The sequence below is a fragment of the Plectropomus leopardus genome, chromosome 17, assembly GCF_026936395.1.
Source record: "Plectropomus leopardus strain MGB_pleo_1.0 chromosome 17, ASM2693639v1, whole genome shotgun sequence".
NCBI classification, from domain to species: domain Eukaryota; kingdom Metazoa; phylum Chordata; class Actinopteri; order Perciformes; family Serranidae; genus Plectropomus; species Plectropomus leopardus.
In genome coordinates, this window is record NC_142192.1 from 15,326,351 (window position 1) to 15,343,390 (window position 17,040).

General features: G+C 39.6%; 1 protein-coding gene across 17 annotated transcripts in view; it reads left to right on the forward strand.

Moving 5' to 3' along the window:
* Positions 1-17,040, forward strand: part of dync1i1a (dynein cytoplasmic 1 intermediate chain 1a) — a 67,946-nt gene that overhangs the window by 37,705 nt on the left and 13,201 nt on the right. For all 17 annotated transcript variants that reach the window (XM_088089922.1, XM_088089923.1, XM_088089927.1 and 14 more), the window contains 4 exons: positions 10,828-10,974; positions 12,280-12,393; positions 12,563-12,696; positions 13,114-13,258. In XM_088089922.1, the coding sequence (XP_087946048.1) occupies positions 10,828-10,974; positions 12,280-12,393; positions 12,563-12,696; positions 13,114-13,258 (540 nt within the window). The remainder of the gene's footprint in view (positions 1-10,827; positions 10,975-12,279; positions 12,394-12,562; positions 12,697-13,113; positions 13,259-17,040) is intronic.

Consider the following 17,040-nt stretch of genomic DNA (forward strand, 5'->3'; position numbering starts at 1 on the left):
ACAGTGCTGGGTCGGTATTGGAGGGTTGGGGTTTGTGGTTGAGGTCTGCTTCAGCAGGGGCTTTATTGTATAAGGCTATGGCTTATGGAAGGCTTCATGTTTCAGATGGGGTTTTGGTGAGGTCAAGCTTCTATATTTCTTGTCTGGCTGTGTGCAGTTTGGTAAATGGGCTTAGCAATGCAAAAACTATCCTTTTTAACCTCTTATTCAGGGCTTAAATGTATTTGCCCAAACAAGGGAACATTTTCTCATTGGGGTTTGATAATCTCAGTTGTTTCCATTTTGGTTATAGTCAGTCAGTTTTTCTGGACTTTTTGGAGCAGTATTTTCTTAAACTATTATGAAGACCTTGTTTATTTGTGCTGGACACTACATAATAATTTCTCAATCGGGTGTTTTGCACATTGCACATTGCAGTTGGGATGTAAACATTTAAAAGCTGGTGCTGGTTTTATTTTTGGAAGACTCTCTGTTTATTTGACTGTCTTTAGGCAGGTTCAATCTGGAGATTGTGCACTAGCATTTTTGGCAGCATGCAGAAGTGTTGTAATATTGCATTCTAGTGCAATCTTTAGACAGACGTGTTCTGATTGACAAATGCTTCTTTGTGGACTCAACAAATCTGACAGTTATGCATTCAATAATCAACCTCTTTCTCTGCTTCCTGCCCCGCTGTATCTTATTTATTTACCTTACACTTTTTTATCACGGCCATTCACATGAATACTGTGGTTTTCAAGCTTGCTATCAATTGTTGCTTCTAATGCTGCTGATAAAATTTTAATTATTTTAGCTTTTGGGATGAAAGTAAAAATATTAAACGCATTAAACAATTGGAAGTCCAATTTCAGAATAACAGGACTGCAGAATTATTGCTTCCATTTATAGTAACAAATTGTTTTTAGCTTCAGTGGAAAACTGGCTTTATTTCCAGTTTTATATTCACATTATATCTTTGTACATTTGGTTATTTATGCCCCTTTCTCATTCAGCTACTGTCAATCTTTGTGGTGTTTTATTTCATCATTTTGGAGACTTATTTTAGTTTAAGGAACTGCACTGTATACATTAAATATATTGTTGTTCTTTAATTCTGCTTAAAACTGAGGTAGGCTAAAATTGGAAAAGGTAACCCCCCCAAAAAATCCATGGAAAGGTGCAGAAGTCTCGTATTTTTTCTCAGTCACTTGAATTACCACATGCTCAAAGTTTATTATGACCCTAAAATTAAACAGCCTACACCAGCTTTAATCCAGACAGTGAATAAATGTGTCTGGAATTAAAGAGTGTCTTAGTGTACCAGAGGGCCTTTGACAATCCCCTTAAGGACCCGTGGCAGTTTCATGACCCCACTTTAGGAGCCATTGATCTGCAATATAGTGGAGGAAGTGTGTGATCCATCAGTGTGTGGGTTGGGCTTGTACTTTAGGAAAGGGGCTTTTGCTGCTATGGATTCTGGTATCAGTTGAGCGTGCCTCCCCTCATCACAGTCGTCTCAGCAGTTGGACCCATCATCGCCCCATCCCAGTTGGGTCCAATCTTGTAACTTCACACCAGCCTCTCAAGTGGGCAAAGTCACACCACATTAAAGGGCCCGTTTGACTTAAAACCTCTGCTGAACCCCCAAACCACACGCCTCCCTGTAACAACCCCCGCCGCTACTGTCATATCCCATTGGACTCAGTCATATTTTTATTAATATCTTGCTGCCTTGCGTTGGTCCCTAGGCCTTTAGCACTTCCAGCAAGGTTGAGTAAGAAGCAGAGCAGGAGGAGAGCAGAGTGAGAGGGAGGGCGAGGGTAGACAGAGGTAGAAAGAGTGAAACAGCGTTATTCACGAGCCTAAAGAATCCATGTGAAATGACACTAGAGGATGAAGCTGCATTGTGTTCAGAGAGTTTAGCAGAGAAGTCCTGTGAGTGCTCGCTGAACACTTTGGTTAAGACTGTATTTGATTTGCAGCACACCAAACAGATGTTGCTTATCCTGCAAGAATGATTCCGAGTGCTGAATTTTGTGGTTTATTAGATTATTTTGTACAACGTTGGCTGTGCTGATCGGAGGTTGTTTCTATCAGTTTATATGAAAAAAATGAAAAGCAGTCAATCTTTCCTGTGTCTGTTGCTCGTTATGCAACAAGAACTCAGAGAATCATCTAGGTGTCGAATGCAATACTTCGGATTCTTTTTAAAATTCTTTGGCTTCTGATCAAAATCAGGGAACTTTTTATTTCATTGCGGCACTGTTTTGTATTTAATATTAATGCATTCACAAGTTCTAACTCGTAAAGTAAGAATTAAAATGTTTAAGTTGTAAAAATAATTAGTTTTTTTGCCAAGAGTTAAATAAGAAGATTAATATCACGCTAATATCTGAGATGATCATTATCACTCTTATATCTGACCATTAAGAATAAGGCCACAGTGGTTAGTTTAATAACTGCGTTTTTTCAACAGCCAGGAGGTGTGTTTATGTGTTTCTAGTGGGAAAGGATTCTTTGTAACATAGGTCATCATGTCACAGGATTCACAGGACTTTGTTAACTGATCAGCTGCAGGGATTCTCTGGCCGCAATTCACTGCTAAAAGCTAAACCATCCCCAAATTTTAGTTTGGCTGCACTTTGCTGCAGAATCAAACAGCCGCAGCTTGGAGCGGGCGTCACATCTTTCCATAGCAATTGCATGGCAGCTCGCCGCAGGCCTTACTTTGTGGATGCTAGGTGTGTTTTTGGCTTGAAGCTCACTAATTAACATGCTGCAACTCATTCGTCTAAGTCTTAAGTGCAAGAACAAATTTAAGTTTTATGGGGGTTTCTGTTTGTGCTGGACTATTTCATCACTGTGAGGTCGCCAACAAGAAAGCAAATAAGTTTGTTTCCTAAAGGTAAAAAAACCCAAAAACTATTTGAACTAAGGTATTAAAAGAAGAATTGTTGATAAGTACAAAAATCTCCAGTCTTGCTTTGGCACATGTATCCAAAAATGTATCACATGTGAGGCAGGATGAGGACCCAAAATGCAGAACAAACAAAAAGGGAGCCAGAAGTACAAACTAAAAGCGAGCTTTAATGTTGAAGATTATCCATCCACAAAAAAAAACAACAGGTGAACAAAAATCCAAAGTACAAATAAAACATGAACAAAAACTGCACTAAAACAAACTGGGAACTCAGGTGACGGAACAGGGAAACACAGAGGATGGTGAAATAAATCAGGGAAACAGAGACAGAGGGACACAATTAGGGGAACACAGAGACAGGAGACACAGAGAGACACAGAGAAAAAGCATGGGTGACACACAAGGAGTAAAAATACAAACTAAGAAAATAAAACAAAAAAAAAATAATTAAAGACTAGAAAACAAAACCCCCAAACAAAGTCCACAGTATAACAAAACCCCTAAAACCATGACAAACTATCAAAAGATATCCAGCCCTACGTGTTAAACAGGAATTAAAGGATTGAATCCGTAGGCTGCTGGATTATATTAGATTATTTTACATTGTTTACATTCTCTAAAATTACTCAAGTTTGGCAAGTGTGGCAATATTGCGACTGAACTGAATTTCTTTGGAAAACAAACCTGAGGAAGTACTGGTAGCATCTATCTTCTTAGTTTCACTATCAGAACAGAATAGAGCACTGTATGGATGAGTCAAACAAGCATTATATTTGCAACACAAATCCACCATTAAAGCCACAAACCAGCAAAAGTATGAAATATGAGCCAAGAAAACAAACAAGATATGGAAAATAAAGGGATAGGAGCCATAGGAGGCAGAGAAAGGCCTGTTTGTGTTCCCAGAGCCTCCTCCTCGTGCTTGTACTCCGTCAAACCCTCATTCTTTGCCTGGTGAAATTGAGACTCGGCTCGGTATTTGTCTCTCCTTGCCAGAAACCACAGAGTGACAAAATCCGTGGGGTGTCATAAACGAGCGAAGCCAGGGGGAGAAAGGGAGGGGAAAGGTGGTTGGGAGGAGGGGGCAGATTGAGAAGAGGGGATGCAAGGAAAGACAGTCAGATCCATCTGGTCCTGATAAGGCAGAGTGGAAAACAGATGAGTGCGGTGAGCGAGGGGGTGGGGGGTGGGATGGAGCGTGGATCTACTCGGGAGGATATACTGTCTGGCGTGCCCCATCAGCCCCCCGCCTCCCCTTTTCTTCTCACCATAGCACTCTTGCTCCATTTCAGCCTTCCCAAGCCGACTTAAGCAACAGTTTGTTGCCCGAGGAAAGAACGAGTGAGAGGAGGAGGCAACAAAGGAGGGAGTGTTCGCCTCTCTAACTTTCTTTCTCTCTCTGTCATTCCTTCGAACCTCCCTAATCCCTTGCTGGGTGCCATCTTTCATCAGGGCCTACCATGTGTGTATTATCCTCTACACAACACTTCCCATCAATATAATAAGAGCTGCCAGAAGCACTTACCCTCGTGAGCCTGTGTGAGATATGGTAGACGATACTTTGTGTGTGTGAGTTTCTCCCTCATGCGTGCACGCACGCACGCACACACACACACACACACACACACACACACACACACACACACACACACACACACACACACACACACACAGCAGACCTTGCCCGAGGAGAGAAATGAAACCCACTGTTCGGACTGCGCAAGCGTCTCCCTGTAAAACTTCCACAATTCATCTCAGGCCCAATATACCGAAGTGACTCTCTCCGCTGCTTTTTCTTCCGGGAGCTGTCACTTCCCACATCCTCTCCGTCTGGGGCTGGCAGGAGACGACTTGGCAGGTGTCTGACCCGCGCTGCATGTGAGATGAGAACCATCCACAGAGCCACTCTGCGTTTGGAAATGAAATGTCAGGCTCGGTATCGAATCAGCCCTGATATGGGGATGCAATCATAGCAGGAGTGTTGTCGACACGAGAGTTGTTGAGGTGTTATTTAGACAGATGTGGTGCTCGTGTGACTGATATGTCCAAACTTATCAATCTGAAATGAAGAGGAGCTGCAGGGGATGGGAGAAGCGTGGCTGCATTTCATTTAAAGTAAAAGTTTGATATTTTGGGGAAAGATGCCTCTTTTAGAGATTAAAAAATGGATACTACTCTCAAGTCTGCACGTAAAGTGTGAAGCTACAAGCTAATTAACCTTAGCACAAAGATTGGAAGCAGGAAACGTTAGCGTGTCTCTGTCCGATGTAACAGCATCTCTTAAGCTCACATGTTGTAACTCGTTTGTAGGGTTGTCACAATAACAGAATTTTACTTATACTTATATACTTGTTTTGATATCCTCCCACCCCCAATATTCTATTCCTTTTTCAATACCACAGCCAAAACCACAAAATGGGCTACTTTTTTTTTTTTTTTGAATTTACAACCTGCATGCAGAGCTGGGACAGAAAAAGTCCTGAACGCCTCCAGTCATGTGGTGGATTTGTTGCCAGAGAGAAAGCTGTAACAGCCAAAGGTTTAGGGACAGTTGATTTTGTTCCTTGTTGTTTCATTTGTGCAACCTTTGATTATTTTTTCTAATCCCTTCAGCACTTTTAATAATCTTGAATGAATAATTTACAGACATCAAATTATTTTAAACACTTTATTGCTGTCGAAAATATTGATTTATTGGTACATATCAATGAAACTGTTTAAAACTGTTTCATATTTGCTTTCCACAGTATCAATACGCCGGTAACAGCAGCACTTTCTCGCTCTCTCATGTTATCAATATATTAATTAATATATTAAATTAATTAATATAATTAAAGTCTTTCTGCTGTTAAAGTAAGAATTATTGTCGTCTAGAGCTGCAACGATTATTGGCTTAATCAATTAGATGACTGACAGAAAATTACTTTGCAACTAATTTGATAAGTAACTGTTCTAATCTTTTGTTAAAGCAAAAATGTCAAACATGACTGGTTTCATGGTTCATAAATGTTAGAATTTAATGTCTTTGTAATACATGATAATTCACTTAAAAGCTTTGAAATTTTGGACTGTCGGTCAGGCAAAACAAATTGTTTGAAGACGTCATCTTGAGCTCTGGGAAGATACACAGTTTCACTATTTTCTTAAATATTATTGACAAAGTAATTGATTATCAGAGAAAATGACAGACAGATTAATCAAAAATGTGAGAGAAAAATATACATGCAAAATTAGAGTTTCTAAAGTCTGTTCTGTAGTTGTATGACATATAATCATTCTTATCCCTTTAATTGAGTGTAATCACAAGCATATTTATGGTCACAGTTATGTCATTCTTGTATGAATCAGTTCTCACAAGTTGTAAATAAAGTTGTAAATAATTAGTGCAGCCCTATTTTTGTCATGTTATAGCCTTGTTATATTATCTTCTTATAAAAAAAAAAAATAATTGTGTAATTGTATGCCCTCAATGTCAGTTATCCCAGTGATATCGAAAATGGCATTGAGTGTCGATATTTTTCAAATCATTGAAGTTAAAAATTCCAATATAGTGACAACACTAAAACACATGATACTGATACTTTTGGCTAAGATGTAAAAATAACAATATATTAATTAGGTTATGTACTCGACTATATCTTGGTCCAGAAACTTGGTGGTTGCTGAACTACCCGGACATAAGAGTTATGTCAATCTTCGCATCAAACTCTCAGCATGAAAGTGAATATGCACATTTCCCCAAACTTTTCCTTTAATTCAGAATATTAGCTTTACTTACAAAGTATTTCATACAGTCATGTTTACACACTGCGAAATAAATCCCCTCTAATAGATGCAAAAGCAGTTTTTGAGTCATTGACGGCAGAGGCTCGTGAATGAATAAAAAGAGAACAGAAAGACTACAGAAATCCAGCAGAAACATAACCAAGCGCTCCATAATTCAGCGCTAAACTCAGTCATTAATTTCGTACATGACATTCAAATTGAGAATCCGCTTTAGAGTGTCAACCAATTCCCCTTGAGCTTAAATCATAAACTTCCTTATAGCGCGGGACAAATTGATCTTTTTTCAGCACCAAATGACATACAGTGCTTGTAAAAGGCATAGAGCTACAAAACATATGTGCTGATGTGACATTTGATTAGAAGCATTTAGGGGGAACTGCTTTCATGTCAAGTCCAAGTCGCTGCTGGCAGACGCCTCAAAGTGAACTTTCGGGGACAAAGCCGGGCTAATTTTCAGTAGCTCTTTCACTAAGCCTGACAGTACATGAGGGGAATGATGGCATAACGTGTGGTTTCTCAAAGAGTGGATTCAGAGTTTAGTCAGGATTTTTCCTCTTAAGATGGGGACACTGATAGGGCTTAGGAGTTAAACTAACATATGGAGCAAATAGAGGAGGCTCTTGATTTAATTTGGCTTCTCTTTGTCATTACTCATGTGGGGGGGAGATGTTTATTTAGCGTGATAACTGGTGGAAGAATGACAAGAAAGAGAAGAGAGCAGGGATGTTTTCTATTCGTGTCTGCACTTGTGGATTTGTGTTTGTTTTAAATTTTTTTTGATGGTGTTAATCGTCAAAATAGGGTCATATTCATCTTTACAGAAAAGATCAAAGACAGGGAGGCCTCTGTAGTGAGTTTAAAGAAAACAGTATCAATATATTTGAGGTAATATCCTGTCAAATTGGAACAATCTGGAGTACAATATAGACTAAGATGTTTAAAATTTAAATGAGAAATGACACTTTTATGGCAGCCTTGTGGTTTCTATCTCTTTAGGATGATGGAGGAAAAAGACAGTAGTAAAAGATGTAAGTGGTTGTAATATTTTTAGGAAACATGTTGAGTCGATTAGCTTATCTTAGAAAATAACAATTCTATCAATCTTCACGTATAACTCTCTGCGGGAAAACCAAAATGTCAAACTCTCCATTTGTGGAAGAAGAGATCAGAATCAAGAAACATTCAGCTATTTAGGTATTTTTAATCCTCCTTTCACTCTGCTTTCCTGTCTCTTCCAGAGGCCAAATATCATTTAGAGTTTCCCTACTTTTTGATAAATGGTTGTGGTGGTTGAACCATGTGCACGACCTATTTAGAGGATGTGTGTGTTTGTGCAGAGAAATGACAGAGAGGACATGACTTGCGTTCATTAGCCTGCTGATGGAGTCTGATGGAGCAGGGTCGACCTCAGATGGCAGCCTGTCAGGAACCACAGAGTGTAAAGATAATCCCAAAACTCTATGATGTTAGAAGTTATCTAGCTGAATTTAAGTCACCCAGATGTATTTGAGTGTGAGTGTGTCATCTTGACATTTGGCCTGAAGTAGTTTTACTTTTCGTAAACACAGGCCAGGTTAGGAATATTTTGTGAAATTGTCCAAATTGATTTAGAAACTAGAAGGGCACTCGGAGAGCTCAGACCTCCCCCGAGGCCAAATGGCCCGTGTCGTACTGTGAACGAAAATGAAAAATAATTTGTGTATGAGCCCTGTTATTATTCTGATCAACTCCAAAACTGTATGAGTTATCTCTTGGCCCAAGATGTTTAATGAAAATCAGACTAGTAGTTTTTCTGTCTTGCTTACAAACAAAACAAGTGAACTAAACAAAAAACATAACACCCATGGTAGAGATAAATAGAGTACAAAACGGTCTTTTTTCTTGTCTACTCCGCCTCGGTCGCATATGCTTTGGACATAACTCATAACGCAAAAGTTGGGGCTTCTGCTGAACATTTTACTGATAAAATAAATCTGACAAAGCAAATCACCCATATTTTATTTTATTTTTATCTATGGCCATCAAATCTTGTGTGATAGTACATGCAAATAAACTTAATTCCTCTTTTATCTGACCATGTAAATAAACTTTTGGAGAGTGCCTCCTTGCCAGCTGACAAAGAACTTTATTTTTACCACTAAAGTTCAGTTTATTTTCATCCTTGACATCTTAAGCGACTCGCCGAGCCATTCGTCTGGAAGCCGTGACTCCTCAGAAGAAACAAAAAAGAGCGAGAAGGAGTGTGCAGTATTTTCTTTCCCTCTGGTTTGTTTTCTCCTTTCAAAACGAACTGGGGTTTGGAGTTGGCTGCTCCGCACATGGTGTGGTGGCAGGGACAGAGAGAGAGAGGGGGAGAACTAAATGAAAAAAGAAATGAAAAATAAGTAAATAATGAGACAAATATAATGTTTTTCCTAAACATTAACTCTCACTGTTGGATTCCTTACCTATCTAATAACAACAGCCCAAACTGCCATGACCACATTACATTACAGTGTCTTGTGTAAAATTGATGTTTTGAAATGATCAGTGCTTGATGAAATGATCATTTGCTTGGTTAGAAACAGCAAGCCTTTGCCCTTTGTCATTGCTCAAAAACTGACAAACTGACTCTTTTTGAACTGGAGGCACCTGCAGATTAATCCCATACCTGATATGTTGTGATCCACGAAATTTAGGAATGATACGAGATTAATTAGTCCCTGTTTTAGTTTTTTTCGCCACCACCTTGACGCGAGCTGGTAGGGACAATTCCACTGAGCTCAGCTCTCTGCAATCCAGCTACATCCACTTTTATTGTGTTTATTGAAAGATGTTTTGCTGATTTGGTTATTTCTCCTTGATAATCACACGATAATTACAAGAATTGTCTGGGTTGGCTGTGATCAGATGGAGGAGCGGGCAGCCACCCGGCAGAGGTTTTTTTTCCTCATTAGGTTAATTACATATGAGTTTGGAATTTCTCTTTTACATAATATTGAAATCATATCCATTATAGTCTATCAAACCACCAATTCAAAGTAGCAGTGTCATTAGGGGTAAGGCCACCAACCATTTACAACAATTGTAATGAAAACTATATCGTCAATGTATTCTCGTAAATCTTGCAAACATTGACTACAGTGATTCATTCAGGAGGATCCTGATAATTAATGACAAACTTTGCCTCAAACACCGTCTCAGAGCTGTTGTCCCAGCAACAAACCGTCTGACATACCGTTTTCTGGAACACTAAAACTGTCAGCCACGGTTCTCCCGACAAAATCTATGGTGGTATTGGGCAACAGTGCTTTTGCGAAATGCACCCTGCATGTTTTTAATTGTGATGTGTGTCTGCTAGCATCTTGTTTAATGCTCTCTTGGCCCTGTCTCGCCTGTAAATTATTGCTCCTCTCAACATGATTATGCTGCTTACTGGATGGATGGATGGATGGATGGATGGATGGATGGATGGATGGATTTGTCAATGCATAACACCACTTACCCTCCTGTAGCGAAATGATGCTGAAACATTTTCTCATAACTCCACAGCACAGATGCTTGAGTGACTCTGGGTCAGGGAACGCTAGCTGCTGCACACAGAAGCCCATATGGGATGAGCACTGAAGAGGAACCAAGACTCAATAAACACGGCATTGGGGAGGGAGGGAGGGAGTTCAAGGGTGCGCTTGTCATGATGGAGGCTGCAGTGAGCGCTCCAGTGGCTGCTGGGGTTTTTGATGCTGTAATGTGAAACGGCTGGGAGAAGAGGACTACAATTCCCCTCTTTGTCTGGTCCCTGCCCCAGCGTCAACCCTCTCTCCTCTCCTCAGTGGACCCTCACTGTAGCCAAACTCATCATCTCCCCTCTACCATCTATCTCCCGGTTTCTGCCACCCATCACGATGCCTTGATCACCCATTCTCACTCACGCTCTGTCTAGCGTTACCGTTTTTCGCCTCATATCTTTCTTTGTTTTTGCTCTTTTCTCACTGTCTTCTGTTCTATCTCCACATTTCACCCCACCAAACAATTTTTACTCTAACCATGTACCCTGTCCTGTCAGTACACGCTATATCAGATATGTTTCCATAAAATAATCTCAAACCTGAGTAATATGCAGTGTTTCTGCTATCTCATCCTCTCCTCTTCTCTCTCCTCAGTCTCCTGTAGTATCTGTGGGCTTCGCCAGGTTTCATCCCAACCTGGTGGTGGGGGGGACTTACTCAGGACAGATCGTCCTGTGGGACAATCGCAGTCACCGTCGGACCCCTGTCCAGAGGACTCCTCTGTCCGCTGCTGCACACACTGTAAGACATCAGCACAAGAAACTGCAACTCAAAATACTGGTAGAATGAGGCACAGCTGATGTTTTTAGTTAAAAATATCAAATTTTTGCTTCAGTTTTCAAGCTCTTTCTAAATTTTTTTACAAGCTTTGCACTTTTACTCATTGCTGAAATGATTTGACCGTTTGTTGACCAGGAGAGGTGGTAATGTGATAATATAATTATCAGTAAATCAATCAAAAATGCCAATTATTTGTTAGTTCCAGCTCCTAAAGGGTGAAAATCCCCTAACTTCCCCTGATTTATATGATTACAAGTGGAATATCTTGATTTTTGACCATTTGTCTAACAAAATAAGCTATTGTTGGATGTCACTTTAAAATTAATCTCTGACCTAAATGAAAAAGCTTCTTGTGTTTTTATTATATCAAATCATTAATCTGTCATTCTCAGAGCAAAACAACCCTGCAGAAATAGAAAACAAACAAACACACACACACACACAAACAAACACACACACACACACACACATACACACACACTCTTTACTGGAGCAGTCACATTTTCAACATGACTGATAGGACAGATCAGGTTGGACACTATGGTGAATTCACTGGCCCACAACAAATTACCAACCAATATACACAGCAATATCTTAAGACCTGCGGCCATTCATAATCACAGCTACAGAAGGCATGTAAGCACACACACATGCAAAAACTGCTTCACGTCGTCCACACTTTAGGTTTAAACTCCAACAATGAAGCTGCCACTCTCGTCCTCTCTGCTCAGTGAGTGCAGCCAGCTAGCATGGTGCTGATTGCTGAATGGATTCTTTGTGCTGCACAAATCAATTACTGCCCAGTAATGACATCATGGTTTCACACACTGCTGTCGTAAGGACCGATTGCATGCTGGCATGTGAGCCTGCTGCATCTGTACAAAGTCTCTAATGATGTCATGTGTTTGAGGGAAAAATTACATGATTATCTCAGGACCATGTTTGAAATCTAATTTTATTAATATTAGCAAATCAAATTATTGAAATATGTCACAGTTTCCTGCAGTTAGGAATTATCCTTTGTTTATTAAATAATGACAAATGTGCATTAATATGTTATGCCTCTAAACAATTAGACTAATAAGGATTTATGATTATGATCGCAATATGAGGCAGAATAACAAGCATTTAAGGAGGAAATGTTGTAGTCATGTAACAGTAGAGGTAAAGTACGAGATACTGAAAGCATATAGCATTATCTGTTATTCCATTGACCTCACCTATTGTATTCATGCACATGTGTGTCTTTATCTTTGTGCGTCTTAGCACCCAGTGTACTGCGTGAACGTGGTCGGCACCCAGAATGCCAACAACCTGATCACTGTGTCTACAGATGGCAGGATGTGCTCCTGGAGTCTGGACATGCTTTCTCAGCCGCAGGTACAAAATACACTCATCACATAACATACTAAAACAATTTGAGTTTTAGTGTCCATGCATCCTAGTAGTCCACATGTACATATTTTCTATAACTGCTGCCGGATGTGTATTGTGCTTGTGAGTGTGTGTATGAAGTAATCTCACACTTCTGTGTGTTCATGTGCTGTAGGAGACCATGGAACTGGTGTACAATAAATCCAAACCTGTGGCGGTGACAGGCATGGCTTTTCCCACAGGAGACGTTAATAATTATGTGGTCGGGAGTGAGGAGGGCACTGTGTACACTGCATCCAGACATGGCAGGTTGGTGGACTCATACACCAAAAAAAAAAAAAAAAACATTACAGATAAATCTTTGCTTGTTCACTTTGTATGTTTGGACTGGCCCATTTTATTTGCTTGGATATTCTAGAATTAAAACATCACCGTAAAATAATTCCAAAAAAAAGTTTATAACGCAACAAATGCAAAGAAAAGGATGAGTAAAAGGTCCAAGAATTATAAGTAGTATTTGAATGATTTTAGAAACATACAATTGAAGCTTTTCCCATCAATTGAGGGAGGTAATTGTTGTCAAAGCTCCCTCACTGTGCTGAAAATTAATTTCTGTAAGATGCATACCACTTCACCTCTTTGTATTTAAACATGTTAAGACCACTAAAACACTGCAGAACCACATAGTTTAGTTTTGTTTGTCTCACCTGTGTCCACCCTCTGCAGCAAAGCGGGTATCTGCGAGATGTTCGAGGGCCACCAGGGGCCAGTGACGGGCATCAGCTGTCACAGCGCAGTGGGCACCGTCGACTTTTCCCACCTCTTCATCACATCCTCCTTTGACTGGACCGTCAAACTCTGGAGCACCAAGGTATGGTGTGTGTATGTTTTTGTATGTGTGTATGTGTGTGCAAGTGAGAAAAAAAGATGTGTGGGGGGTTGATTGTGGACTCCAAGAAGATACAGGGAGAGAGGGAAAGTGTGTGTGTGTGTGAGAGAGAGAGAAAGTTGAGAGTGAGATTAAACTAGTTGGTGAAGGGAGGAAGCTGAGTACTATAGGTGAGCAACTTTTTGGAAAATCTTCTCATTATACTTGTGTGTCTCTATGCGCGAGCGCGTGCGTGTGTGTGAGAATAAACTGGATAAATTCTGTTACTGTGTGTATGGATAGTATGTGGGTGTAGTGAAATGATTCCATAATAGTGACACAATTAGGGCTTTGGAGCCTTAAATATTTTGACCGGACTTTAGTCTGTCAGGTATAAGTCTGTGTGCCACCTTCAGTAAGATCTATTTATTATACTGTAGCTTTCAGATCTGTACTGAATAGCTTGACACTTCGAAGCTTCATTCATTATGTTGACATTTGAATTCCAAATCATTCAAATACGAAGCTACAGAGGTTCTTTTTTTTAAATTGTATTCATTCATCTTTTGAAAGTCATATAATTTGTTTGGACCTGGTATTTCCATGCAGTTGCAGATAAAGATAGGTTTTACTAATATTGTCAGTGTCATACTATTTGTAGCAGCTGCATGGGATTATTTCCAACTCGAGTGATCCAAACTAGTAATGTGATCCAACCAGTTATAAAAGCCAACCTGCAGCACAGAACCTGCAAAAATATGCATTAATCAGCCTCCCAAACCTGACCTCACGCACAAACTGTCAGCTGTCTGCATTTAAGTTGCCACATTTGTCAGGACTTAGGACTAAGATAAGGTGCCTGCGTGTGTGTGTCTGTGTTTACACATCTGTGTTTGAGAGGATGACAAAGAGTGGAGGAGAAGGTGGAAGGTGGACTATTGCATGCAATGTTTCTGTAAGCTGTTAATGACTTTCTTGGAACACTGCTTTTCACTTTTTTACTCACCTTCCTGAATCCCTGACAGTGTCTTGTAAACTTAAGCAAACCTATCAGACCCCCAGGTTGACACACACGGCGCGCACTTGCATTTTGTGCACTCTAGCAGCAATTTAACAGTACCATCAGTCTTACATAAAAAAAAATTTGATTTAATAAGAAAAGGCTAGCTCATTAATCTGAAGAATCACTTTATTCGAAATAAGGATTTTTTTCAAGGATGTTTTTACGGTGATGCCATCATAAAATATAACAAAAGACATTCAAAGCTTCATTTGAAAATCTCAATAGAAGCTTTAAATGATAAAAAAAAAATCAATTGTAGCTCAGTAGCAGATAGATGTGTTACACATTAATGGTACAGAATAGGTTAACAGCCAGTGCAACAGAAAGAAGATCGATGACCTCAAAACATCGGTGGAATGATTGCCTTTGAGGCCGAACTTAGGGCAAAAAAATCCTCTTCAGTTGATTCCTCACTGCCCTCACAGTAAAAGTGCAAAATTTCTCACTGTTACTTCAGGACAAAGAATAATAATAATTACACAGATGCTGTGCAAATATGATGTGAACAGGCATTTATTTAAATCATTTAGTTCGTCTTCTAGTATCAGAATTACAACCAGTATTAGTTTTCTTAACTGATAGCTGTTGATTTTAGTTCATAAAAACTGCACACAACTCATTCAGAAGTTTTTCACTGTGACACTGCCTTAACCCTGTAATGGTTAAATTAGATCAGCTTCACATATCATTCAGACTTCATCAGATCCTAAACTCTGTGCACCTCAGTCAGTCAGATTCCCTGAGGTGCACTTAGTGAGTCTAACGCAGGCACACTCAAGAGGCGGGCACTCCTCCTCTCGCTGGTATTTGAGTGACCTCGTCCACTCAGGGCATTTGTTCTCCTTTCAAACCGATGTGATGAATTCCATTTGGCGGCAGTTCAGTGGCAGTAAAAAGCAAACTGTCACTGTTTCTGTCAAAGTGAGTGTTTGAGAATTGAAAAGTTAGCTAATACATTCAAAGACACTTTTGTGGTCGTGGTGGCGAAGAAAAGGAAGAGTGTGCTGAGGTGCATTTGAAAATTCAGGATTTTAAGATGAGACATTTCATTGTCAAAGGAGTACTTATCCTCAAAAATGAGTAGTAGTAGAGTAGCTCATTCTGTCACGAAGGAAATGTCATCAGAGTGACCTACTTATCCTGTTAATGTACTTAAATAAAGTAAGACATTCTGTCAAGTAGGGAATATCTATCAGAACTACTGTATGTACCTGTATGAATGTAGATAAATGTTCTGTCAGGTAGAAATTATCTATCAAAATAGCCTACTACCTCTAGAAGTATAGTTAAAAGTTTAGGGATTACCTATAGAAGTAGTAGGTCACTCTGATGGATTTTTCCTTTCTGACAAATTGATCTACATTTATAAAATTAGTAGGTCATTCTGATGGCATTTCCTACCTAACAGAATGAGCTACTTTACTTTAACTACATTTATAGAGGAAGTAGGTAATTCTGATAGATGCTACTCTTTTTTGAACTACATTTCAAGTAGGCCATTCTGATAGTTATTTCCAATCTCACACGAGAAGTTACCATACTTTTAACTACATGTATAGAGGTAGTAGGTCTTTCTGATAGATATTCCCTACCTGACAGAATGAACTACTCTATTTTTAACTACATTTATAGAAATGAGAAGGTCATTATTATCCTTAGCCCTTATAAATGTAATTAAAGATAGAGTAGATTATTCTGTCAGGTAGAGAACATCTGTGAGAATGATCTACTACTTAAATAAATGTAGCCAAAAAAGTCAATTTTTTAGGTTTTTAATATCTATCAGAATGACCTACTAATCCTATAAAAGTAGTTCAAATTTGAGTAGGTCATTCTTTCAGGTATGGAGTATCTATCTGAATGATCTACTACCTCTATGAATACAGTCAACAGTAGAGTAGCTCATTCTGAAAGCATCTACCTTAATAGCACAACAAATAATGTATAGTGTGTTTGCACTTTACAGTGCAGGCACCCTAAATTAAACCATATCACAACTTTGACCAGGTGATGCAGTCTGCAAACATAGGAAGAAGGAAGGAAAGAAAATAGTGAGAGAGGGGGAAATGGATTGTCGAGTCAGCAGTGAGGGCAAGGAGGTATGTTAAAGACAAAAGAATTACATGGTTAATACTGAAGGTGATGCTAACATTTACGGACAGAGGGATCAGCACGAGCAGGGTGGCAAATGGCAAAAACAGCCAAAAATCAAAGAGAGACCTATTCAGTACAAGGAAAATACATAATGCATATTGCATAATACCTCCAGCTTTATGCAAGATCCAGTTACAGCCTTCATCCTTGACTGTGACAGGCAGTAAAGCACTCTGATGAGTTTTAGCTCATGTTTTGCATGCAGCAAGTCCATAACTCTTGTGCGAAGGGTCCCGTGACACATATTAAAACATTTCTGTGGATTTTCATCAGAAGAGCGTGTTATTTTTCAGGATTTGGGAATTCCCTTTCCTTTAAAGGGCACCGCAGGAATGCGTGTCTGTCTCTTATCCCACATAACCCATATTTGTGTTTGGGCAGGCGGCATACCTGACTGTGTGTCTATTCGTGTGTGTGTGTGTGTGTGTGTGTGTGTGTGTGTGTGTGTGTGTGTGTGTGTGTGTGCAAATATAGACACACCACACATGCCTCACATGCACCTTAAGCAAGCTGCCTTTGCTTACCTAAAATCCCCCTGAGGTTTGCCTTCAACCCAACTGTTGTAACA